Below are 27,769 nucleotides of genomic sequence, written 5' to 3'. Positions count from 1 at the left end.
TATGTGAGGTCCTCATGGACCGGCCAGTTCAACCTAACCTAATTAATAACAGAGTTTGACTGCTAAACACGTCCAAAAATGTCGGGATAGGTATTAAAAGACGCGTGTTGGTCTCGGTATCAATAATCCGGAGGCTTTAATTTTATTGTACATAGAACTCTTGCCGCGTTGCTTCGCTTTTACGCTTTGACAGCACCATAAAAGCGAACTTATACTGGATTTACATAGAACGCCTTGTTGGGGTTCTTAGCCTGACCAACGCGGCAAGAGTTTTATGTATGACATTACAAAATACTCTTTGGTTGATTGCATGGTAATTGCATCATGGTTGATTCAAAGCCAAAGAATCGGCAATTCCTTTCATTGTTGTCAGATGGCGCTGTCAAAGTGTCAAAGCGACCAAAACGTTTATGCAAATCTGCCTTAAGTTAACAATATCTCAACTTTTTGCCACGCTTTACAATCCACATACTTTGTGTAGCAAGATATATTTCCTGTCATACATGTATGCCGAAAGGTGTACTGCGAAATAATACTGTGGATCGCGTAGTCGGTGTTGGGTCCACCCAGGGTTATTTTTTAAAGGACGCCGGGGTCAATTTTTATTTTCGCCATTGGATTATTGATACTGACGTAAAAGCCTACCATTTTGGATATACAATTTACAATGCACCGTCTTGCAAATCGATTTATATTCTTAGTTTTTGATTTTCGATAATTAAAAAATAATAAACTGTCTAACTGAAACTAATTAATGCAAACCAATTTCAAAAAACTTTTTGAAAATTTGAGAAATGTGCATGAAAGTTTCGAAATTTTAATAAGAGTTCAAAACTTTTTTGAATACGCGATTTTGCACATGGGTCGATTTTTTTAAAAATTGTTTGAAAGTATGGAAAATAAAGAGAAAATTAAAATTCTTGAACTATTTTTTTTATTTTTTCTTTTATTATTTTCTTAAAAAAAAAAAAACAATTTTATATTGAATAAAAAGAAAGTAAAAGTCGGTACACAAATTTAACTTATGAAAATAATTTTATTATGAAATGCAAAATTTTTTCACAACGGTAGTGCGAAGTGAATAAAATTGAGGAGTTCAGGATTTTGTGCAAATGCTCTAGCATCATTGTATTTGCAAACTCCTGTAATATATTTACACAATACACTAACAAAACATATGGCTGCGCATATGCTTTTCATTGCAAATACGCAACATAAAATCCTGTTACAGAGCTGGGTAAATTCAATTCCATTACATTACCCATTACATTCCTCAGTAATTTGAAAAAGTAATCAATTCCTTTCCTCCACAGCAAAGGAATTGATTACCCACTCAGCATTTAGATGATTAAATTTTGAATTTCCCTACATATAAATATAATTTGATTACTCTTTCTGACTAAATAATGAGTTATATATATATTATAAAATTGAACAAAAGAAATATTCAAATATGAATACTTTTGATAATCAAAAACTGAAAAGCATTTTTCGACCACTTTTTGGAATCATTCTTGAAGTCCTTTGATGATAAAATTTTAATATTTCATAAATACCTATCAACAAATAGAATTAACAAATATGTGTACCTTTGATGATCAAAAATTGAATATAGTTTTTCAATCACATTTTGGAATCATATTAGAATCAAAAGTGTTTACTTTAGGTGATCAAAAATTTATAATCATTTTAACATGCTATAAATCAGGCATGCTTAACCAACGAACCGATATCATTTCGTTACGATAATTAACGTTAATAAACGAAACAAAGTCATTTCGTTTCGTTTATTAACGTTAAGAACGTCAAATTAACGAAATGATTTTGTTTCGTCTTCTGCCATATCAAAACGAAATCAAATCGTGTATGTTGATTACAGGGATGCACCTTAACGTTAAGCTAATCGTTTATCAAAAAATTTCCACCGTTTCCGTTGAAACACTTCGAAATATTATCGATAAAGAAATTATCAAGATAAATTGTATTTCGTTTTTAACCGAAACGAAAAGCTTTCGTTAACGTTAAAAACGTTAACAAAAACGTGATACTTTATGTTTGAATTGTGCTGGCAATGCTATAGCCATGGTGAAGCCGTAAGGTGGCAACAACGAGCGCACATACACACACAAACTCTATGTAATTTGTTTGTGTAATTCGTTGGTGGTAATGTCAAAAATACTCTGAGAAATGTTTGTACTGTCAAAATTCATGAGAAAAGTTGCAATCAGCTTGGCTAATGCTTTCACCTTTAATGACTCCGCCATCAATCAGCTTTGCCAGCATAGTTTGAAATTAATAATCAACATAAACGATTTGATTTCGTTTTGATATGGCAGAAAACGAAACGAAATCATTTCGTTAATTTGACGATCTTAACGTTAATAAACGAAACGAAATGACTTCGTTTCGTTTATTAAAGTTGATTATCGTAACGAAATGATATCGTTTCGTTGGTTAAGCATGCTTGGTTGATTATTAATTTCAAACTATGCTGGCAAAGCTGATTGATGGCGGAGTCATTAAAGGTGAAAGCATTAGCCAAGCTGATTGCAACTTTTCTCATGAGTTTTGACAGTACGAACATTTCTCGAACGAACTACACAAACAAATTACATGGAGTTTGTGTGTGTATGTCCGCTCGCTGTTACCACCTTACGGCTTCACCATGGCTATAGCATTGCCAGCACAATTCAAACATAAAGTATCACGTTTTTGTTAACGTTTTTAACGTTAACGAAGGCTTTTCGTTTCGGTTAAAAACGAGATACAATTTATCTTGATAATTTCTTTATCGATAATATTTCGAAGTGTTTCAACGGAAACGGTGGGAATTTTTTGATAAACGATTAGCTTAACGTTAAGGTGCATCCCTGGTATAAATATTACCAGGTAAAACCATTTACTCTTCTTAGCGGCCATGATAGTTTTTTGATTTTAAAAAAAATTTTAAAATTACTCTATTAAACTTTGTGGAAATGCCAAACAAAAGAAAACACACAAAAAATTGTTGGTATGACATTTTTCACCTTTTAATGCCAAAAAAATAAAATGCTTATGAAATAAGTGAAAAAATATTTCGAAAAGTTTTGAAATCCGTTTTTATGTATATGGCAAAAAAATTAGCTGCCAATATAGTGGATGCCTCAACACGTCCTATTTTTGCAAAGGGACATGGGAAAGACCTTACTTCTTAACCTCTTCTAATTAAGAAACGAATGTTGGAGACCACCCTATTGATTTTTCATTCATCCTTCTTCACTTGGTTGATACGTTTTAACCCTTAAATATGCTGAAACTTCACTTCATAAGAGAACAGCAGTCTCAAATGTTCCTCGCGGTTGGAAGATAAATTCGTTAATTGGCGCTTAACCGTTTAGGAGATGCTGGTCGTTGCGTAACAAGTCACTCCAGCTAACCCTGTTTCGCGATAACTGACGCCAACAGGGAGCGACAAGAGAGATCAAAGTCTTCCCCCACCTGCTTCTCCGAACTCAGTGGAGATCTTCCCATAACTTGCCCCCGCCAGCAAAAGCGTTGCTGCTCTTCGCAGCTTAGCTAAACAGCATCGTTCAGTTGGAGTATTATAGGTCGTGGAGGCTGAATTTACCGGTTGAACGGCCAAAGTCTGCCGCCGTGGTCTAGAGCTAGTCTGTTGGCCTATCCATCAAAAATATTTAAGAAAATTTGTATAAATGGTATCGATTGTCCCTCGGCATTACCTTGGCACCAAAAGTTCGTCCGCCTTAGCAGATACAGTTTTGGCTCGGCATAAAACATGTATTTAAGTGAGCAAGTTCGTAGAAAAATTAATACACGATACGTAGCCTTCAGGTTGGATGGAAAGCTAGACCTTAATCTCCTTGGATATATGTCACACCGAATTGTTATTATTAGTAGGTATGTATCTCTTACGTACACCTTGGCACAACAATTTCTTGAAGAAAATTCCTCAGAAGAGGATCGTGGCCTGATGCTTCTTTTTGCGAGAAACCACAATACAATTCTGAATTGAAAATTCTGGAATGTGGTTGACCGTTGAGATTTCTTTCCCATCAAAAAAAGTTAAATTCGGTTTTGGATAAAATGTCATAATATAATTGTTATAACGCAAAAATATATGGTAATTCTATACGACAGCATGACACTGGTAATACGCGTTCAAAAATACCGAGAGAGGTGTAAAAAGACTCGTATTGACCTCGACAACAATAATCCGAATGCGGAAAATAAAAATTTTAGATCGTTCAAAAGATATTAACGAAAACCCGACAAATTACCCCGGAGTGCTCCGAAACCGAGGGTGGAATCCATAGTATTTTTGCGCAGAACACCTTCCTGCATTGGCGGCCTTTGACCGCGGTTATAAAACATTACCTTAGGTGGGTCCAACACTGGATTGGAGACCAAAACTATATCTGCGCAAAACACTTATGTTCACAATTTTTTTGCGGGTACCACAAAATCATCAAAATTACAACAACCACATGAAAATTTTCAAAATTTCTTTTGCAAATATCTCTTGACAGACCCAAAATTGTTTACCTCCGCTTTCGTATTCGCGATCCTGGATCCAAAACGCATCTTTTGATACCCCTCTTGATATTTTTGGACGTGTATTAAGAGTGTCATGCTGTCGTATAGAATTACCAAATATTTTGCAGTTTGTTATATTTCTGTTATGAAGACAAAACCAAAATAAAAAAATTAAAATATGAGAGCAGTGAGAATTTAAAAATTTTTTTAAACGTCATTTCGGCTACCGGTTTTACCATAATCGAATGAGCTAAGATCCCGCATTCCGGAATTGTTGTATTTGTAATCGAATTTGAAAAAAAAGTTTGATGACCTAGAGCTTTTGAAATTTTTCGATTTATTACATTTCTCTCATGTTTCGCTACCAGTGTTCGGAGTAGTTAAAACTGTTACCTGAGTAAACGACTACACCGGAGTAAAAATTAAATTTTCGGAGTATATTTTTTCTTCCTTTTTGAAAGCGGGCGAACAACTAACATCAAATTGATTTGGTGGCTTGGCAAACCTTTCGATTGTGTTTTTGCCACGAAATGTATCTCAGCAAAAAAGTTATCTGCCTTATCAGATGCACATGGAGTCGGCCTAAAACGTGTAGGATGACCAATTAATGCTCCCATTAACACACCACATTCTATCCCCCCGGATATTTATCGCGAAAAAATATTATTATTATTATTTTCGGTTTACCAATTTGAAGACCGTGACAGATTCCTGTAGGAACAACAATGGCGACCTGGTAACTGACGTACAGAGTGTGGGGGAAGACGAACCCGATACCCCAATCGCCGATGATGAAAAACACTCCCCGGCATTCAATATCACGGCTAAAAAATCACAAGGTGCCAAGTAATGGCGGGATACCCGCCGAGCTGTTCAAACAGGGAGGCGAAGAGTTGATATAAGATAAAGAAGCAAAAAAAGTGGGTCTTGCAGTAAATTTGGACAAGATGAAGTACCTGCTGTCATTGCGGCCTTTGTATCTCACTGTTGACGGATATAAATTCGAGACTGTGAAGGATTTCGTTCATTTTGGAAGCAGCGGAGAATAACTCTCCGTACGAAAAAAGTACAAAAAATATGAGTAGAATGTGAAGAAACATTTCTTAAGACACGAAAAATGAATTCACGTCATTTCATCCAGTCGTCACTTGTGAATAATCAGCTTTTCATACGTATATAATAAAAACTTCAACCAAAAGATATTAGGTAGAAATACTATTTAGTTTTCAACTCGACCCAAATAAGCCTTTGAGATAAAAAATGTAGTAGGAGGTAAGAGTGGAGCAAAATACTCCGATTGGAATAAAATCTGAACACTGGGTCAGCAATAAAATATGTTGTCAAAAGCGTAACGTCACGACGAGAAAATTTATTTCACAGCTAACTATGATTTTGTGCTCTCTCATTTTTTAATGCGGGATCTGTTTATTGGTTCATGGGTTTTACCTTGTAATATTTATACCATGATTTTTAATTCAGCTTTCTGAATCTTTTCTGACTATGTTTGATCACTGAATAATGATTTGCTAAAATTTTACTTTTCATTGAAAATCTTATTTTTTTCACATACACACATTTTTTCAATCATGAAGTTCGGAAAAAATATGTATGTATATAAATAATTTATTATTAAGATATTCTATATAATATATGCAAATGCTGCTCGTGACCGAAGATTTCCCCAGCTTCCCGGAAAATACATAATAGTTAGACAATACAACGGTTGTGAGCTATTTAAACCCCAGGTAAGTGAAACTCTCTTGACATATGTACTTGGATATGTCTTCAATATCCCGTATCGTATCGTATTTTAAGATATTGACGATCTTCCTGATGCTGGATGTTGTAGTCGCAGGTGTATATCGGTCAAGTTTGTTTGTGAATGACCTGTGGTTCAAATAGTTCACTTCCGCATGCTTTCTTCCCCTGATGATATAAGATTATTATGCAGTATCTTATTTTGAATGAGATATGAAGAATAAATGAATGATAATCGCATTCAAAAATGATTCAAAAATCTCAGCCAAAACGATTGAAATATGTTCACGAATATGATCAGATAAGGACTGTGAAAGGGTGTCAAATATTACTCTAAAAAGGATTAAAGCTCAATTTTAGAATGATATCAAATATGAATAAAAAGCGTTTCGAAATAGGAATCATAAATGATTATTCAAGAATAATCACATTTAAGGTACATTTTTCTCCCGACGATATCTTAATTTTCGAACAGAAAATGCTTTTAAATTTTAACGTTTTTAATCATCTTGGGGTATGATAATTAAATATTTTTTGATCAAAATTTTCCAAAAATGCTGACTGGGTTACATTTCAATTCCTCAAAAAAAAAAATACCTAAAGTAATTTCGTTTTTTGAGGCTCAAGTACAAAAAATTTTTTGTTTGTAATTGAAAAAAAAAAAAATACTTTGCTCAAATGTAATTTCTGCCCCAGTACTTTCGAAAGGAATTGCAATTGTAATTAAAAATTTTCCAATTACATTACAAGGAATGGAAAAAGTACTTTAGAATTTCCCATTCCATTCCTCAAAGGAATTGCGAAAGTAATTGAAAAACTGCAAGTTAGTCTGTGTATAGGAACTTACTCCGGTTGATGTGGGTGACTTTTCGGGTCACAGTTTTGGGGTTTTCTTTTGTTGTTACATATTTGACAAATGCAATATAGAAAACAGGATTCCGGCACAGATATAAAATGTATTCCAATAAAAAACAATTTGTGTTGATGAAATTGTAAATTTTTCGCTTGAATTACCTGGCTTTATATGGAAAAAGGGTTTGGAAGTATGCTTCTAATATCCCTCACTAAGGTAGGCACGTTTTCGTTTGTGTGAGGGCTTAGCCGAACACCATAGCGCCCAATTATGAGGCGACAACAATAACAACATCAGGCGAAGCGGTTTAGAACTGGCATCTACGCCGTTTCGCCTCATAGGAGGGCGGCTGAATGTCGGTGACCAAGAACTGCCAACCCCCTAATTCACGGCGTTATTCGGACCGCGCCTATTGGACGATTTGCAGCCAGGGGATAAATTCGAACGAAGCCTTCCCGATACCGGACCACTCGGGAAGTATTGATGGCATTACCACAGTAAGGGGCGCTGCTGTGGATGACGGTTCTTTCCCCGTACATAATACTTAACCGCTGAGGTGGTCATACGACGAAGATGAACGACTCATTATCTAATTCTAATAAGGACGGTGATAATGGGAGGACTGAGTCACAAGCCAAAAACGAAAACAGCGCATTAAGCGATGCGTCGGACTCGGGGAGCGAGAGTAGTGCTGATTCAATGAACTCCGTGTTGGAAAAGCATGCAACTGAAAACGGAGTAGAAGAGTGGAGAAGGGTACTGGGCAGAGGAAGTAAGTAATATACTTCAATACAGTCAATACAAAAAAAGTTCCCCCCCCCCTGGAACCGCGCATGCTATGGCCTCATAAAATCACCGCTTGAATCGCAAAAATATTTTTTACACTAAGAATTTTTCAATTACTTTTGCAATTCGTTTGAGGAATGGGAAATTCGAAAGTACTTTTTCCATTCCTTGTAATGTAATTGGAAATTTTTCAATTACAATTGCAATTCCTTTCGAAAGTACTGGGGCAGAAATTACATTTGAGCAAAGTATTTTTTTTTTTCAATTACAAACAAAAAATTTTTTGTACTTGAGCCTCAAAAACCGAAATTACTTTTGGTATTTTTTTTTTTTTTTTTTTTTTTTTTGAGGAATTGAAATGTAATCAATTCCTTTGCTGTGGAGGAAAGGAATTAATTACTTTCCTCAACTACATATAATGGGGAATCGACGGGTATTGATTACCTAAAGTAATCATTACTACCCAGCTCTGATCCGTAGTAAAATGATCTGTAGTAAAATTTTTCCACACTGAATAGCAATTCAGAACTGTCAGTATTAAACAAAATGTTCGAAGAAAAAATTTTAAATAAAAAAAATTGTTCACGAAACGAAGAGTATATTTGCATATCGCAACGCTACCAACATCAAATGTACAAAACTCTGAACTGCCTTACTCAAAACTGCATATCCACAAATGCTTTCATACTTTCAGTTACAGAATTCATAATTTTTTTTCTTGATAAAAAAAATATAACTGTTGAATTTAAAAAAAAAATCTGTCACTGCTATTTTCGTGTTCGCAGCTGTAAATACATGCTTAGATAGCAAGAAATGCAATGTCAACGAGTGACTTTGTTCGTCTCAATGTTTCATATCTACACCTGATATGAAAACAAAGAAACGCTATTTAGCGAGCCTCACACCCGGGGCCGATTTCCGCTAAATAATTGATTGTGAAAAATGCGCCTCATACAAACAAGCTAGTGATGCATAAAACCGAGAAATAGGATTTAAAAAATAACCATTCATTCAAACGAGTATAAAGGAAAGTTCTTAAGGAGACACAAAATCGAGCCTAAAAAACCGGAGCGAGACTCGAAGAAACCGAAAAATATGCGCAAACAAAACTGAAGACCGTTTGGGAAAAGATTTAAATTTCAGTTCAAAAATTGCCTTAAAAAAATATGATCAAAGAACTAAAAACCTAAGCCGAAGCAACCAGAAATGGTTTCATCAAGAAAAATAAAAAAAGAGGAGATATAGAAGTTGGAACTTTAATTCCAACTTTTCCACTCTATAGCTTAGTATCCAAAAAAGATAAGTGGAAAGTCTATATAAAAAGAACTAAAAAAATGCCCAAGAAAAATTTCGTTTGTCAAGTAGTATCCAAATCTCAAGATAACTCATATGCTTTCTGCTACTTTTTTCTAAAGATTTTATAATAAACGTGCCCTGGTTGCGCCAAGAAAAATATATGCGTCTCATTATAGTAGCGTTTCATTGAGTCATCGAAGTCTAGATCACGATCAACTCTCATTGGAACGAGCAGGATCAGTACTATGAGAGTTGGCAGCACTCAGCGAATGTGTACACATAATAGGATGTCTGTTATTTTCAAACTTTTTTCCCCGAATCACTTCATAAAAGTTTACTAAAAAAAGTAAAAAAAATTATCAAACCAATAACTAGTACTATTAATTCTTTAAACCATGCCACAAATGCTATATATTTTCCATATAAAATTGTATGGGAATTTGCACTTTAAAAAAGCTAGAGTACCTCTGCTCAACAAAAGCGTGGGCAGTTAGGTTAGGTTAGGTTACGTGGTAGCTGCCCTAATACCGGAAGCTCACTTGGACAACATGAAGGTCCGTTGTGATACCACATGCACTAAAATAACGATGACGTAGATACAGCACTTAGAGAATCATTGGGTAGCAATGATAAAGCTCCGAATGATCAACTTGGATAAATCCTCGGGAGATCCAAGTGAGCCGAAATACTTTCGCCTAGTTCTGGCAAAAGCTGGGAAATCAAGCATAAAGTGATTTGGTGATTCCACATCATCATACTCCATACAGCTGCAGCTGGATGGAGTTTCCAGTATATTGAGACGTACCGCATGGAGACCCATGGGCAGTGCCCCGTCAAAACCCCAATGACCATTCATAGGTGAGCCTTAGTGAACCCAATTATTTCAGCAGATCTCCTGCCATTCACTTTCGGCCAGAAAGATCTTGCTACCCTGCAATACATGGGGTCCGCCCAACGTTTGCTGAGCTGACTCGAGGCCCAGCTATGGAGGAGCAATCCATAGGTGGCCAGCGAAATCCTACAGCCATCTTCATCCTGTTCAGATGTACCGATGCGGGCTAAGAGGTCCGCCTGACAGTTACTCGGGATATCACTATGGCCCGGGATAGAGATAATCTTAATTGTAAAATAATTCGAGGCAATCGCAAGCGAGGTCAGGCACTCCCAGACCACCCTCGACCGCACTGTAGTTGAGCTCAAGGCCTTGATAGCCGCTTGGCTATCAGAGTAGATGTTAAATTCCCTCACCGTAGTAGCACTGGATAGCATTTCATCCACCGCATCCTTAATCGCAGCAACTTCCGCTTGGAATACACTGCAGTGACCCGCCAACTTAAACTTGCGGCTTACATTTAGCTCTTGAGAAAAGACCCCCCCCCACCAACCTTTCCGACCAATTTCGGCCCATCCGTCAACATGTTAACCGGTCACATGCGCCAGATGATTCCTCTTCCCCATTCCTCTCTTGGTGGAATGGCTGGGATGAAGGTTGTATAGGAAGCAGTTATCGGCATACAATAGTCCGTCCTGTCCGTGATCAAGTCGAAACTGGTAAGAAGGCTAGAGTGTCCGAAGTCAGAAAGCCCCTGTCACGAACCCTGACTAACGACCGGGCCGCGGCCGCATTTCCCGCAATATCTACTGGATATATGTTCAGCGCCAAGGTAGGTGTTGTTCTGAGAGCGCCACTGACACCGATAGGCGCCGTCCGTTGCACTGACACTAACATTTTGGAGGTGCTCGCCGTGTCCAGTGCTTTCCACCATCTCAGCACCCCATAGAGCAGAATCGGTTTGACCAGCATCTCATAAAGCCAGTATACTACCCCTGACGAGAGTCCCCACCTCTTCCCGATAGCCCCTCTGCAGCAATACAAGGCAACCGCAGCCTTCCTGGCCCTATCTTCCACATTGGGCCTCCAGGACAGTTTCTTGTCCAAAACAATACCCAGGGCAGTTAAAACAAGTCCCAGAATGTCGGGAGTGGTACCGAAAAAAGCGTTTTGAACTAAATAACAATTGCCCCAAGGCTGATATTAAAAATCTCTACTTCTGTCAGGAGTTTTTAGCAAAAAGCACACTATGTTGTGGTTCTTGTATTTTTCAAATAAAAAAATTTATAGTTTATGCGCTGTCGAGTGGAAAATATATTGTGACGAATATTAGCAACACTAAAGGATACTATCATCTCTAAGTCAATACTAAGCAGTGACTTGTTTGCACATCAACAAATCAATCATTATGTCTATACAAGTAGCGGAGAGCAAAGCACAAACACATGCATAATATATCTGAGATACTCCCAAAAGTAGGCAATCATCTGGGAAAGTATCACTCACATATACACGCGCATATGAGAAGCTATAACGTGCATCTGTAGTATAGCTGGTAATTTTATAGCTGGTAAACAAGTAGCAAATTCTAGAAATAGAAACGCCTAGAAATATGTCAACGAGGAAACCAAAGAATATAAAAGCAGCACCAGCTGAGGCACGACGAATCAGTTTGATTTAAGCACCCTATCTTTTGAGAAGTAGAAGTGTTATTGTGAAGTACTTTAATAAGGCCCATTTTGCATTATTGATTAATGGAGTTATTTATTCAACAGTTTAATGATTCAAACGTTAGTAGAGGATTTGGAATAAGCGGAATTTCCGAAAATTCGTTACAATATGTTAAATGTCGGATGCCCTAGTGCATATGTATGTAAGTGTGTGTTACCAAGTACAGAGGGTATGATGTCAACCATTTTCCACAAAAAATCAAACAAAAAGAGCGATCCTAAATTGGCCCACATAGATATCAGGATCACGACGTTGTTGTTGCATTTGCATGTTAAATTTCTATCCGTAACTGGATCATGCTTCGTGCAACGCAACTTATGTGTTGACCAACGACCCTGTATTTTTCAGTTTTTTGAATGGAATTTTTAATTCTTTTAAGCCAAAATCTTTTTTTCTCTCGTTTAGTGTTTTTTCTTTTACTCAAGCGCGTATTTTCATTTCGAAAAGGTTAATTTTGGCAAAAATTTTCTTCTGATGCATTGTGAATCTGATTTTAATGCCTTGCATGGAAGTGACGCCGTTTCATAGAACACAGAAGGATAAGGGAAATGTTACTTGGCTACTACTACTTTTCACACAAGAAATATGTATATACGAAATTTTTCTTGAGTGTTTTCTGATGATTTCGTTACCGCGCTTATAGAAGAAAGTTTTTACTAGGAAAAACTCATGAAAGAAAATTTTAAATTTTTTGTATAACTTTTGTTATTAAAAAAATAAATACTTGTCGCGATTTACATTTGAGGGGATTTAAAAAAATTAAGAATGACGCGTTTATGTACCATAACATGACCCGGACTTGAGAACCGAGCTTGACAAAACCGGTTCGTTAAATGCTTGAAGCAACACATCACTGATTATAATATTTGTAAACCCAATTAAATTATTTGCATTTTATGATAACGCGTGTACTAAAAACTAATGAAACAAATTTTTGATAATATTAAAAAGAAAATTAATAAAAACAAAACTTATCATAGTAATAATCCCAAAATATTATTGTTAAGGCCTTTAACTTGATTTCAAAACAACATTCTCTAAAAAAATATTTGTTTACATAAAGAAAGGTGATAAACTGTAACCATTAAAGGAATTTAACGGCATGACCACCAAGAAAAGAACTGTTGTCAGTTTATGAAAAAATAAAAGGAAAATAAAAAAGTTTTAAGCACTTCCTTTATATAAATGGACAAAAATCAGCGAAAAATCGATTCTTTACACTGAAAGAAAGAGACTGGTAAAATCAACCGAAATACGGGCCAATTCAACCGAAACTTCTGTTAATTTTTATCCATCGCAACAAGATGTTGAATGAACTGCGCACAAATCGTTGATTCGTAATTGACCGTTTTAGTAGTCAAATGAACAAAAAAAAGTTGTTGCGAAAGCTTTGTACGAAAGTACCTATGTTGCCATATAAATAAATAAATGTAAGGCGCGATAACTTCCGAAGATATCTAAGGTCGAGCTTCTCTTCCAATTTGCGTCGTGCTCCTCTTGATTTTCCCTACAAATTGGCCGGACGCAACCTACATGTTTTATGCCGACTCCGAACGGCATCTGCGAGGCAGATGAATTTTCACTGAGAGCTTTTCATGGCAGAAATACACTCGGTGCGCTTGCCAAACACTGACGAGGGGCAGGCAACCCCGCTTAGAAAAATTTTCTTCTAATTGAAAACCCTTATTTCTAAAATTTTGATGTTGCTTTGCCCGGGGTGCGAACCCAGGGCATACGGTGTGGCAGGCGGAGCACGCTACCATCACACCACGGTGGCACTTACTAACCGAACGCCAATTGGGCTTACATCAAATATGCTGGCACACAACATTAAAAAAGGATGTTTTTAAACGGTTTTATTTAGCTTGACTTGACAGGCAGGCCGCATACACGGCCGTTGTGAACGAACTTTGTAATTGAAATTTAAGTAACTTCCCGATAAGCTACAGGCTTCAAACTTGGAATATAGTTCAGAACCCGATGACAATGCAATAATAAGAAAAAAATCGCCGCTAGGTGGCGCAAGGATCGAGATATTCACAAAAATCGTATTTGTGGTTCGAGTTGGCTCATATTTGGAACAGATAATACATACAAGAATAGAAAGCGACCTATGAAAAAAATCGCTGCTAGGTGGTGCAAAGATCAAGATATTCAAAAAAAAACGTATTTGTGGTCCGAGTTGGTCCATATTTGGAACACATAATACATACAATAATAGAAAGCGACCTATGAAAAAAAATCACGGCTAGGTGGCGCAAGGATCGAGATATTCACAAAAATCCTTTTTGTGGTCCGATTTGGCTCATATTTGGAACACATAAAAAAAAATAAATAAATGTAAGGCGCGATAACCTCCGAAGAGATCTAAGGCCGAGCTTCTCTTCCAGGTGCCGGGGTGTGAACCTGGGACATATGGTGTGGTAGGCGGAGCACGCTACCATCACACCACGGTGGCCGAACACATAATATATACAAGAATAGAAAGCGACCTGTGAAAAATCGCCGCTAGGGGGCGCAAAGATCGAGATATTCAAAAAAATCGTATTTGTGGTCCGATTTGGTCCATATTTGGAACACATAATACATACGAGAATAGAAAGCGACCTATAAAAAAATCGCCGGTAGGTGACACAATGTTCGATATATTCAAAAAAAATCGTATTTGTGGTCCGATTTGGGCCGATAAATAGGTGTCCCGGTATCTCATAATTGTTTGCACAGTAAATTCAAAAAAGGGTTTTTCGTTTTGTATTGATAACAGAAAAATTAGTTTTTTGTTGTTTTCCCATTTTGTGTTTTTTCGATTTGGTGGTTTTCTTATTTTGGTATTTTTTTAAACAAGTGGCGCCATCGTCATAAGCTCATGTATTGACTGTTGATCGCTGTTGAAATGACCAGTGAGATCAGTTGTGTTAACAAAAAAATTAGTTAGATTGACCAGGAATCTGTCAATTTTACAGAATTTTGTTACCTTAAGAGCGACAATTTCTCTTCTGTTGAAATGACTAAAATAATTTTTCAAAGAACTCGGTCGAATTAACCATAATTCGATCAATTTCACCGAATCTCCGTTAAGTAAAGAACAACAGAAACGATTTGTTGATTGTACTAGCACCATTTCTTTCAGTGTACAAAGACATTATTACTGAACTTTGATTTTAAAATTTTGACATAGAAATTGTAAAAATATTTATGAGAAATAAAAATATAAAAGTGAACAATTGCTTGAATTGGAAAGTTGGCAAAAAATGAGTTAACTCACAATATATAGTCAATTAATTGCGCTCCACCCTTATATTTTTATTTCTCATAAATATTTTTACAATTTCTATGTCAAAATTTTATATCAAAGTTCAGCAAGAATATGTCTTTATATTAGGACATATTTTTCGCTGATTTTTGTCCATTTATATAAAGGAAATGCTTAAATGTTTGTCTTTTCTTTTTAGTTCTAGGTGGAAAAGAGCAGTGCCTTATATATTACAAGTTGAAAAACTTACATTTATTAATTCACATTAATTAATGCATTCAATACTTGTATGTATACAATATAGTAAATATCTCAGAAATACGTCAAGCTATATTACTTTTTAAGCTACTTGAAAATTGTTCATATATGTCAAGCTTGGATTGCTACAAGTATGTGGCTTGCTTACTATGAAAATTGTTGTTTTCAACTCATACTTATACTTGCATCAGTTTAAACATACGTAAAAGCTCATGCTGGAATTCTACACATACGCCCTTACGAATGCATTTCGAAACTTGAAACAATTCATAGCAGCAAGATATAAATATTGTAACGAATTTAGGGAAATTCCACTCATTCCAAACCTTCTGCTAACGTTTGAATGGCTAAATTGTCGAATAAATCACTCCAATATTTAGTATTGCAAACTGGTCATTATTAAGATTACTTTGGGAGTAGTACTTCACAATTATACTTCACAAGCAATAGCGTGTTTAAATCAAAACTGCTTAGTCATGCCTCAGATTGCGTTGCTTTTATACTCTCGGTTTCTTCGTTCACCTATTTCTCCTAAGGTCTAGTAATTTCGTGAACTTCATGCTTGGTTACCAGCCATCTACATGTTACTTTGTAGTTTGTAGCCATATGCGTCTGTATATGTGAGTACTACTTCGGCTGATGGTGAGTATCTCTCTGTTGCCTTGTATGTACATGTGTAAATGATGATTGATTTGTTTACGTACATACGAGTGGCTGCTTAGTATCGGATTAGGGATGCTAGTATCACTTAGTGATGTGAATATTCGTCACAATATGATAAGGTATTATTCGCTGTTGTTGTATGGTTGCAGCAATCTCTTGGTTCGTTTACACTTGGTTTGCTTCAAATTGGGGACTTGGATTTGTTTGTTTAACGAATTGTGAATCATACTTGAGCTTGCATTTTATCACCCAGCTTCAACATGTAAATGGCATATCGATCGCCTAGGCTATCATACGCTGATGTTGTTGTGGTAGCAGCAACACCTTGATTCGGTCCAACTTGTTTGTTCAAATCGTATTTGTGGTCCGATTTGGCTCCTATTTGGAACATATTATACATACATGAATAGAAAACGGCCTGCGAAAAAAATTGCATAGGTCGATTTCTATTCTTGAATGTATTATGTGTTCCAAATATGAGCCAAATCGGACCACAAATCAAAAAAGATCAAAAAAGTTAGTACTGATTTTTTGCTATTTTCAAAATTTAAATCGAATTTTCTCAAAAACGGCTCGGTAGAAAAAGCTTAAATTTTGGATTCTGACTTAATTTGGTCCATAAACTAAGAATCCACGAGAAAATCGGTTATGCTTTGACCCTTCAATTAAACTTGCTTCAGGCACACCGTGACTAATGGTTAGTTGCTGTGTTCGCCGATCAAAGAGACCAGGCCCAAGTAGCGCTTGATGCACATTCTCCTGGATCCAACTGCTTAATGTACCCTGTGTGTTTACTCAACCATTTGGTTAGATCAATAAACCTTCTGATGTCCTTTATGAAGAATTTTGTCACCATCCCTAGGTAGGGCAACACAAAGATGCCTAGAGTTCCTGCACCTGTCGTTGAAGGTAATTCCCATTCTTTCCTGGTGTGCGCCAAATGCCCAGTGTCCTGTAATAGTGGCGATTCACCGGCCTTTGTCAGTTCTTCCTGTGATCGGGTACCCAAGTGAGCGTGATGAACGCACGATTTGCTGCTTCGCGTAACGTCCTCTTACAGTTTTCGACGGCCTTAGAGAACGTATATTTTAAGTCTAGCACTTTGAGCGCTGCTTGATTGTCCGAGTATATGCGTACCTCACCGTCGCTTACCCGATTCTCTAACAGAAAAATGCACGACTTCTCTATACCTAGTACCTCTGCTTGGAAGATACTACTTTGCAGATTTGCTCCGGCTATAACGGCCTTATATGAGATCTTGCGGAGGAAGCGGAGGCAGACTCGCATTGATTTCCCATCACTTTGTGCAAAACAATCTATTTGCCCTTCGGCCGCACGTACAGTATCCTGGTGCGTCAAGAAGTATCTGTGCGGTTAGGCGATGCAAATCTGGAAATCATAAACATTTACATCCCTCCTATTATTTGCAAGACCAGTGGATATCGCCCTCGCGAAAATAGCATTTTTTAAATGCACATCACAACACACCAGCCTGCAAGCTGGCAGCAGAGAAGAGATGTTGACGGATCAAATAGACGACACGACGTTTAGCACGGTAAACGGGAACGCCCCAATAGGGGTTGGAAATTGCCGGAAATCGAAGTCGGGATATAGGAGGCCAGATAATTACCTACACCACGGCGGTAGCATTAAAATTATTTCTTTGTTATAAATTTGTATATATAAAATTGTTGTAGGTATGAACCCTAAGCTCGCCCCTTTCTTCCATCGCTGGCTATTCGCCTGTTGTCATGGACGTTTCTATTTCCCAAATCCGCAAGTTACCAAAGTTTATATAAACATACACAGTTAGGTTAGGTTGAACTGGCCAGTCCATGAGGACCTCACATGGACTAAATAAGTCCGTAGTGTTACCAGAAGTTTGTTTTAACGACCAAGCTGAAAACCGCTATCAAACACCAGGACCTATGTTATAAAATAACTCCGTCCTCTTGGTAAATACTAGAAGCTTCCTAGGATTTAAGCCACTTGCTGCTTCTAGATCTGACAGCTGTATCACCCCTAATAGCTGGAGTATTAGCCTGGCAAGCGCAGGGCACGAGCACAGAACGTGTTCGATCGTTTCCTCCTCCAGCCCGCACTTCCTACATCTGCTATCACTGACCAAGCCTAATTTAAAGGCATGTAACGCCAGAAGGCAGTGTCCAGTCAGAATACTCGTCATGAGCCTATAGTCATCTCTTTTTAATGATAGAAGCAACTTTGTTAGTCTAAGGTTGTAAGACCTACATATAATCTTCGGCAATTCACAGCCCCGCGCTTGAACCCACGCTTTTCCTGCTTGGTCGATCATGTGCACCTCTTGCCTTCGCTTAATCTCGCCCAGTCTAATTGGGACGTCTATGGAGAAAGCTTCAAGGGATGCGCCCTTTTTAGCTAGTTCATCCGCTTTTTCATTCCCATCTATTCCCATATGCCCTGGGACCCGATATAGATGTATGCCTCTCCCTGTCCCGATTCTCTCCAGGGACTGCATACACTGTAACACGAATTTAGAAGCTGTGCTATGCGAGATTATGGCCTTAATTGCTGCTTGACTGTCAGTATAAAAGTTAACACGATTGCAGCTTGGGCTATTTTCTTCCAGGGCTTCTACTGCTTTGATTACGGCTACTATTTCCGCTTGGTAAACGCTACAGTAATCCGACAGCCTGTAGGATCTGTTTATTTCCGTATCAGCACAGTATACCGCAGACCCTACTCCTTCCACTAATTTGGAACCATCTGTGTACACATCGTCCGCCATTTGAACACCCTTGCACCAACCGACCACCTCTATTGTGGCCTTAAGATCGCCCTCGAAGCGCAGATAGGGAATCAGGTAGTCTGTTCGTCTTGTGATTGATCACGCTACACTACTATGGCCGTATGGTCGGCGCTCAAGCTGCCCCGAGGCACCGAGCCTGGTTGCAGTTGTTAACGCTGTTCTTTGCTACCAGGTCTACAGGTGGAATGTGCAGAATGGCATACAGTACAGCTGTCGGGGTTGTTTTCAGGGCTCCCGTAATGCTAAGCATTGATAGTCTGCATACCCCCTCTAATTTGTTGGGGTAGGTTGCTTTTTGTGTGGCTTTCCCCCAAACAACTGTAAAGTGTACGTAATGTAAACAAGTAAGGAAGGCTAAGTTCGGGTGCAACCGAACATTACATACACAGCTGAGAGCTTTGGAGACGAAATAAGGGAAAATCAACATGTAGGAAAATGATCCTAGGATAACCCTGGAATGTGTTTGTATAACATGGGTATCAAATGGAAGGTATTAAAGGGTATTTTAGAAGGGAGTGGACCGCAGTTCTATAGGTGGACGCCTTTTCGAGATATCGCCATAAAGGTGGACCAGGGGTGACTGTATAATGTGTTTGTGCGATATGGGTATCAAATTAAAGGTACTATTGAGGCCCAGGGTGACCCAGAATCACCATATTTCATCCCTTTTTTCGTATTTGGTATAGAATTATGGCATTTTTTTCATTTTTCGAAATTTTCGATATCGAAAAAGTGGGTGGGGTCATAGTCGGATATCGCCCATTTTTAATACCAAGATAAAGTGAGTCGAGATAAGTACATGAACTAAGTTTAGTAAAGATATATCGATTGTTGCTCAAGTTACTTCAACCGATTTCACCCATTTTCAGAGAAAACAGTTATTGGCATAGAAGCTATGCCCATACCACATTTCACAGGGATTGGTAAATTTTTGTTCGACTTATGGCATTAAAAGTATTCTAGACAAATTAAATGAAAAAGGGCGGAGCCACGCCCATTTTGAAATTTTCTTTTATTTTTGTATTTTGTTGCACCATATCATTACTTGAGTTGAATATTGACATAATTTACTTATGTACAGATATTAAATTTTTTGTTAAAATTTGATTTTTAAAATTTATTTAAAGTAGATGTGTTCGTCATACTATTTCGCTAATTTTTATTTACCAGACATATAGTAATAGGAGTAACGTTCTTGCCATATTTCATAATGATATCTTCAACTGCCAAATTACGGCTTGCAAAACTTTTAAATCACCTTCTTTTAAAAGTAGGCGGTGCCACGCCCATTGTCCAAAATTTTACAAATTTTCTATTCTGCGTCATAAGGTCAACCTACATACCAAGTTTTATCTCTTTATCCGTCTTTGGAAAGAATTATCGCACTTATTCGGTATTTCGAAATTTTCGATATCGAAAAAGTGAACGTGATTATAGTCCGATTTCGTTCCTTTTAAATAGCGATCTGAGATGAGTTTCCAGAAACTTACATACCAAATTTCATCAAGATACCTCAAAATTTATCAAGTTATCGTGTTTACGGACGGACGGACGGACATGGCTAAATGAATTTCTTTTTTCGCCCAGATAATTTTGATATATAGAAGTCTATATCGATTACGTAGTTTATGCCGTTACGGATTACCGTTATGCGAACAGAGTTAATATACTATGTGAGCTCTGCTCAGCTGAGTATAAAAATTGCATGCAGTCTCTATATCTATTACTATCTGATTCGTTTTTTTACTAGTATGTGTGTCAATATATACATATTTTAGACTCTTGTGCATGCTCATATTTTCTGTAATCTTGAACTTGATATTGAAAATCCATAAAAAGAAAACCTGCACTGCATACATCCATACTTAGAGCCGGACCAGCAAAATACTCGCTACAGGCCAACATCTAAAAGGGCCCGGTGACAGTAATAAAAAAGTTTTTTTTTTGAGTGGGGTTTTGAGTTTAATGGCGGGAACTCTGTTCGCATACGCCACGGTGTTCCTGTTGTTGTTGTTGTTGTTGTAGCGATAAGGACACTCCCGGAAGGCGTTGGGGAGTATTATCGATGTTGATGGTCCTTTGCTGATTGCAGATCCGGTACGTTCCGGTAACAAGCACTAGCCCGACCATCTCGACGAACGGTATGTAAAAAAGGTTTCAGAATATTTCAATAAGTGGTAATTAATATTCTGATAGGGGGCTTTAAATATACCCGCGGGTGGGCATGCATATCGTTTGAATCCGATTAAAATCCAAATACTGTTCTTGGGTTTTGCGCTAGGCTTGTGACCTGCCACGTAAAAACGACTTCAAATGAAAATTATATGTAACAAGCCTCAGATAAGAACTCTCTTTTCTGATTACGACCACAGCAAACGTTTAACGGTCTATGATTTTAGGAACCACGATTTAAGGGCATGTATTTGGAATGTCCGATCTATTTTTTGGGAAGATATGGATGCGCGGTTATTTCCGTTGGTTCATATACTCGTGTAGGCTGATATCCCCGCACTACAGAAAACACGACGAGCGGAGCAATGCAAAATGACGATATGGCCTTGCGTCGTCCACTACAATGAACATATAAACAAGCAATGCATTTCATCTTTGGTGGAACCAATACTATTCTTATTTAATTTGCCTTAGATCAGGTAACTTTTTGGATGAGTGGAAAATTACATCGGTAATTCCAGTTTTTAAATCTGGAAGTAAAAATGATGAATCGAACTATAGACCAATTTCTAAAATAACTAATACTGCCAAATTGTTTGAAAAGATCATTAGCTCAAAGCTTTCATTTGCTATCAAACCATAAATATTGCTGTCCCAACATGGTTTTATACTAGGTCGATCTACAGTTACTAATCTTGCTGTTTTTTTTTTTTTTCAACTACTGCATCTCGGCGTTTGCAGATGGTTTGCAAGTTGATTCCATCTATACGGATCTATCTAAAGCATTTGATAGAGTATATCATACCTTATGAATTCATAAACTACAGTTATTTGGAGTTCACTCATCATTTTTAGCCTAGGTGAAATCATACCTATCGAACAGAGTTAACTTTGTGGTTGTTGATGGTGTCAAATCATTTTCATATAGAGCAACATCTGGAGTTCCTCAAGGAAGTATACTTGGTCCTTTGTTTTTTGTTATTTTCATCAATGATTGTTCATTTTCATCAATGATTTTACAACGTGTGAACACCTACTTTATGCCGACGACTTACAGATATTCAAAAGGATAATAACTTTCTCTGATTTTGAAACATTACAGTTTGAAGTAAATATTTTAAAGAATGGTGCCTTCGTAATAAACTATCTATTAATATTGATGAATGTTGCTCGGTTACCTTCTGTAAAAGTAGGTCACCACTTCAGTCATCGTATTCTACTTCTGATACTGTCCTTAGTTCCAGTAATAAAATCAAAGACCTTGGTGTTGTATTTGACTCAAACTTTACATTTACTGAACATGTGAATTATATCATACCTAAGGCGTATTCCTCGTTAGGGTTTATTCGGCGCAATAGCTCTGAATTTAAGGATCCATACCAAAAAAAATGCTTTATAATACTTTTGTAAGATCTACATTGGAATATGCTTCTATAATCTGGAATCCGTTTTATGAAGTACATAGTAAAGGAATTGAAAGGGTCCAAAAAAAGTTTTTAAAATTCGCCTTGTCCGGTATTTTGTTCAATTTACCTATTCCATCTTATGTTTTTTGTTGCAAGCTGATTAGTTTGCATACTCTTGCCAGTAGAAAATGGATTTCCGGTTTTGTAGTTCTTCATGATGTCTTAAATGGAGTTATCGACTGTCCTTATTAACTACATTGCATACAACTTAATGTTCCAACACGACGTCTTCGTCATAATGATTTGTTTCGAGTTCATCTTTGCAAAACAAAGTATTCTAAGAATGAACCTATTATCAGACAATTAACTGAATTTAACTTCCTATCTAGAGAAATAAATTTAGATATATTTGCTAATCGTATGAATTCAAACAAATACTATTCTTGTACTATTCATACATTTTTAAATATTAATTCTTAGTCTGAAAGGTTTGTAAACCATTGACTTAAATAAATAAATAAAAGCGCAATTCGTAAATGTTGGTTTTGTGGCGGTAAAAGAAATTTCGCGAGAAAATACCGCCGCCCCAATAAAGAATGTGGGTATCTGCATTAGAGCTGCAAGAGTATCGATATAAATATCGATACATCGAGTACTAGGTTCATGGTGCTATTATTTTTATTCTAAATATCGAGTACTATGTTCCCATTTCTTATTCCTTTTTCCAGCAGCAGAGTTACCAGCGTTTAAACTTTTGTAAGACAAACAAAACATGAATAAATAAAATAACATACATTATGTAAGATTTGTGTTTATTTTAGATAAATACCTAACAAGTTGGTGGCTCTGAATACTGAAAAATTCAATGAGAAAGGTACGTTATTTTTTCATATTATATACACATACTTGCAGACCTGGCAGACGTTGTTCTGCCCTAAATTTGGCCTATCTGCATTTTTTAATAAGCTTTTTCCATCTAACTCTGCCCTCCCCAACCCCTCTTCACTTTTTCCTGATCATTTTATTCACTCCTCCTTCCGTCTTTTTCGCTTCATCTATCTCCATATTGGTCTCATTCTATTTCTTTCTCAGTACCCTTCTACTTCTCTCTTTTCTCTTCTCTCACCTTCTTGTCATTCTTCTTCATCCCTTATTGCCTCTCCCAGAGGGTGGTATATATTTTGTTCCAGTCCCAGTCCCACTCCGAGTCTTAGTCCCGGTCCTAGTTCTAATCCCAGTCCCAGTCCGTATCTGGTTAACTTCCCGGAAAAAAAGATCGTAAATACTAATATAGGCAAATTTATATACCAAATTTTCAAATTTTGAATTTTTTCTAAAAAAAATCATAACTCAAGAATGGCTAAACCGATTTGGGATTTCAAAATCAACTAACCATCACCTCTCCTTCCTGTATCTTTCCTAAAAATTTCATGACAATCTTTCTATCCGTTCTCGAGTTATGGAGTGACAATCAAAATGTACACTTCTTTTTATATATATAGAAGAAGATATACATGTATTCGTATATGTAGATATACACGCAACAGAAGACATCATTGAGTTGGAAGACGAAAATTGTGTTGCCAAAAAGCTACGAAGTACAAAGTCAAGCATTTGGATCCATTTTGACAAAATCAGTAATACTTTTGCAATATGCCACTATTGCAAGAAATGTTATAAAACTAGTGGTAATACGTCCAACTTGTTTCACCATCTAGAACGATCGCATACAACTCCAAATTAGGTTCACATAGCTCGCGAAATAAGATTGATTTTTATATGAAAAAAGCATATGAAGGTCCATCATCACGTAATCTGCATTTCTTCGAAGATTATTAATTTACAAAAGCGTCAAACTGGCGTATAAGGAGCTCAAAAGATCACATCCAAATCAATGCAATATACTCATTTTCAACAAAGAAACAACATATTTTGGAAAGTTACCAACTTAATTTCAATATGTCAGTTTCAGTAAGAATGTTATGATGATAAGTTTATTTTGAAATATGTAAATACTCGTTGGGCAGGAGCGCATTTTGATAGTTTTATGAACCCTGAAATTAAAGGTTGCGGCACCTTAAAGATGGGTTCGAAATTTATATAATATAAGCTTTGCAAAATTCTAAAAATTTTAAATTTATGTGGATATGAGTCGTTTATTTTGAAAGTGGTTCAAGTCCATTTTTTCTTATATTGCGATATTTAAGGGTTTGTGTTTGATTTGTTTCAAAAATATTGTTAAGTAGTATTAATTTTTTTATGGCTTTGTGACCTTAAACATATTAGAATATATAACGTAATATGTTTTGCAAACTTTACTATAAAAATAAGCTGTGTTTCAGAACCTAAAAAGGACTTAAACCATTTTCAAAATTAATAAAATTACTTTTTTGTTTGTGAAAAGGAATAAGTCCACTTATTTTTAAGAAATTAAATAATAGAAATTGTAAATATTTTATCTTTGATATAGATGAATGTAATAGCTTTAAAATAAATAGGGAAGTTTTCAAGTTAGATACAGATTTTTATTTATGTAATTAAAAAAATATTTTTAAAAATAAATATTAATTCATTTATTAAAAAATTTAATTTACATTAATTTATTTATTAAGGATAATATTGAAGATTGTGCCATATTATTTCTCCTCATTTAGATTGTGTGTGAGGTTGTTAAAATATTCATGGCGCATAGGTTGTATATACCATTATATCCTTATATTTAGGAGTTGAAATGGGACGTACATTTTTGTATAATGGTGTTATTTTATTTTGTTGAAGTCCCTTAGTCTAAATCAAGTATTTTGAACTCTTTATCCACTTCCATACATTCTTTATAAAGCATTTTATAGGGTGCATTTTTATAAATCGCATCCAACGTATCCTTAGCCAATTTACAGGTATGCCACTAGAGTTTTTTAATCTTTTATGAATAGCTTCTTCCAGATAATGATTAATAATAATAAATTTTAAATAAATATTAAATAATAAGTTTTATTTCAGTGGACTTAAGCCAGTTTCAAATTAATTTTTTTGGACTTTGTTAGCTAAACAATTTTCATGTCCCCAAAATCATAGCGATTCCAATGATACTAGACTTAAATTGTTTATAAAAAAAAAGATTATATAGGATTGTGATTATTGTTATCATTAACTTCATTTTTTTTTTAAATGGACTTAAACCATTTTCAAAATAAACGTCTCAAATGGTAAAAGTCTAGTTGAGGAGTCGACTGCTAATACGTGTCAAAAATTATCGAGAAAGGCGTCAAAAGACGCGTATTGACCTCGACAACAAGGCGGAAAAGAAAAATGGAACCTTTTCCGGAGATAATTGCACTTCAGTTAGCGATTTTCATGTGGTTGTTGTAATGCTGTCGTACCTACAAAAAAAAATTGTGAACATAAATGTTTTGCGCGGATATAGTTTTGGTCCCCAAACCGGTGTTGGACCCACCCCCCCACCCGTTTCGAAGGGCCCGCGGGTAATTTTTCGGTTTTTAGATTATATCTATTGACCGAGTTGTAATTTTTATTTTCCGCCTTCGGATTATTAATACTGATAACAAGGCGCGTCGTTTGACACCTTCTCAATATTTTTGGTAGCTTATTAGCAGTCCACCCATACTATACTTTTACCCCCGATATTCGGTAATTCTTTACTTTAGCTCACAACTGCTAAAACTCTTCCAAAAATATCGGGAGGAGTCAAAAGACGCGCTTTGGACCCAGGATCACGAATCCGAAAGCGGATATTCAAAATTTTATTCCGTTTCGGAGATATTTGCAAACAAATTTGAAAATTTTCATGTGGTCCACGTCCACTTTTGAATTGTTCTCTATCTTAACGGGCACTGGGCTTTACTTGTTCCCCCGATATGCTTAACCCAGCCCTGTTTACATTACCTACAAACAAGAGGGTACATTCATACATACCTGCAGTATTTCCGTCGTTTCGTGTAATGACAACTTAGTGCCATGTGTTAAATTTAACTTTCTTGTTTCGTGCTCACCATCTGGATGATAAAGATGTTCACGTTGTTCAAGCACAGGTAAATCCATTACTTTTAACTTTGTTTGTTTACTAATATTTTCTTTTTAATTTTTGTTCTTTTGTATTTGTAAAAAAAGGGGGAGTCGGGCCTCTTTGTTTTTATTTTGTTATCTCTTTGTGCAATAAATGCGTGTAGTATTTTCCTTTGTTGTTGTTAAAGATGCGTAAAACTATTTATAGAAAACGTGCGCGAGATTTGTTTATTATTGTATCTTTTCGCTAAGTATTTTGGCTGAATTACGTACATACATATGTTAGTACATACAAATTGTATATGTGCAAGGCTTCCACCCAAATTGCATATATGTAAATTATTTTTTTTATCACTCAATTCGTATTTTTAGCCGCTGCAAATAGTTTTTACCGATTATTTCGTTTTTTTATTGTGTCATATTCAACTTTATCGAGCGCTATAAAAACTTTCGTTAATATGCAATTTATATTCGATGTAATGCATTTGTTAAGTCTCCGGTATTTACATTTCTTTTGCCTCTCTCTCAAACACTCGATTCAACTCTCTTTGCTTTGTTGCTTTCCACGTTCTTGCAAGTTCCTAAACGTGTCGAGATAATTTGCTTTTGTTTTTGTTTTCTATGAATATTTTGTTCCGTTACATGACTATACACGGTTGGAGCCTGAAAACAGACTGATTGTGTTGGGGCTACAATACCAAACTGGTCATATTGTTCATATTTAGCAGTTGGGGCTGTTATTGCTCGTTTAATAAATACCGATTCGTGTTAGCATTTTTGTTAACACTTTGCAGCTTTTCTGTTTTATAGAGCAACATAATGTTAAATCGCTGTTAAATGGTTTTACCACTCAATGGGTGCGCGTTAGGGTGGAGTGAATTTATTTTTTTTCGAAATCGCTTTTGGCTGACCTCCAGAAAGTTGCCTTTCCGGACCAGAAATAATGTTGAAAAATTTTATTTCACTCATCGTATGTTTAGGGGTGCCCCAACGCAACTAAACTTTAAAAAAAAACGGTAGGTACACAATTTTTTTTGTTTTTTTTTTGTCATTGATTTACTTTCGCTTGTTGTTAACGTGCTCATTGATTTCAAAGCATACTAATTTTCATGGCCTAGTATGTGCCAGTAAAACTCTTACTTATACACTTGATTAGAAACATACTATTATCAACAAAAAGCTGTAAAACACTATTTAAAATTTGTCGTTTTTAGTTATAATATGTAATTTCACTAAAGTTATGTATATTCAAAAAGGGGGCACCACAAAACGCCATCCTACGAAAATAATATTTGGTGGGCTTGGTTAAATGTTATAAGGACATCTTTTCATTGCTAGGCCATTACCAAAAAAAAAAAAAACAAAAAAAAAAAAATCCACAGGATATCACTCCACCCTAGTGTGCGTATTAGAGCAT

General features: G+C 36.3%; 1 protein-coding gene across 1 annotated transcript in view; it reads right to left on the bottom strand.

Moving 5' to 3' along the window:
- sut1 (sugar transporter 1) overlaps window positions 1-27,154 on the bottom strand; it is a 71,333-nt gene extending 44,179 nt beyond the window's left edge. The window contains exon 1 of the mRNA XM_067775414.1: window positions 26,263-27,154. Within this exon, the coding sequence (XP_067631515.1) occupies window positions 26,263-26,388 (126 nt within the window). The 5' untranslated portion in view covers window positions 26,389-27,154. The remainder of the gene's footprint in view (window positions 1-26,262) is intronic.
- Between the last annotated feature and the right edge of the window lie 615 nt (window positions 27,155-27,769).

Source organism: Eurosta solidaginis, chromosome 3 (genome assembly GCF_040869045.1).
Source record: "Eurosta solidaginis isolate ZX-2024a chromosome 3, ASM4086904v1, whole genome shotgun sequence".
NCBI lineage: Eukaryota > Metazoa > Arthropoda > Insecta > Diptera > Tephritidae > Eurosta > Eurosta solidaginis.
Note: the sequence above shows the minus strand (reverse complement) of the source record. Positions and strands in the feature narration are given on the sequence as shown.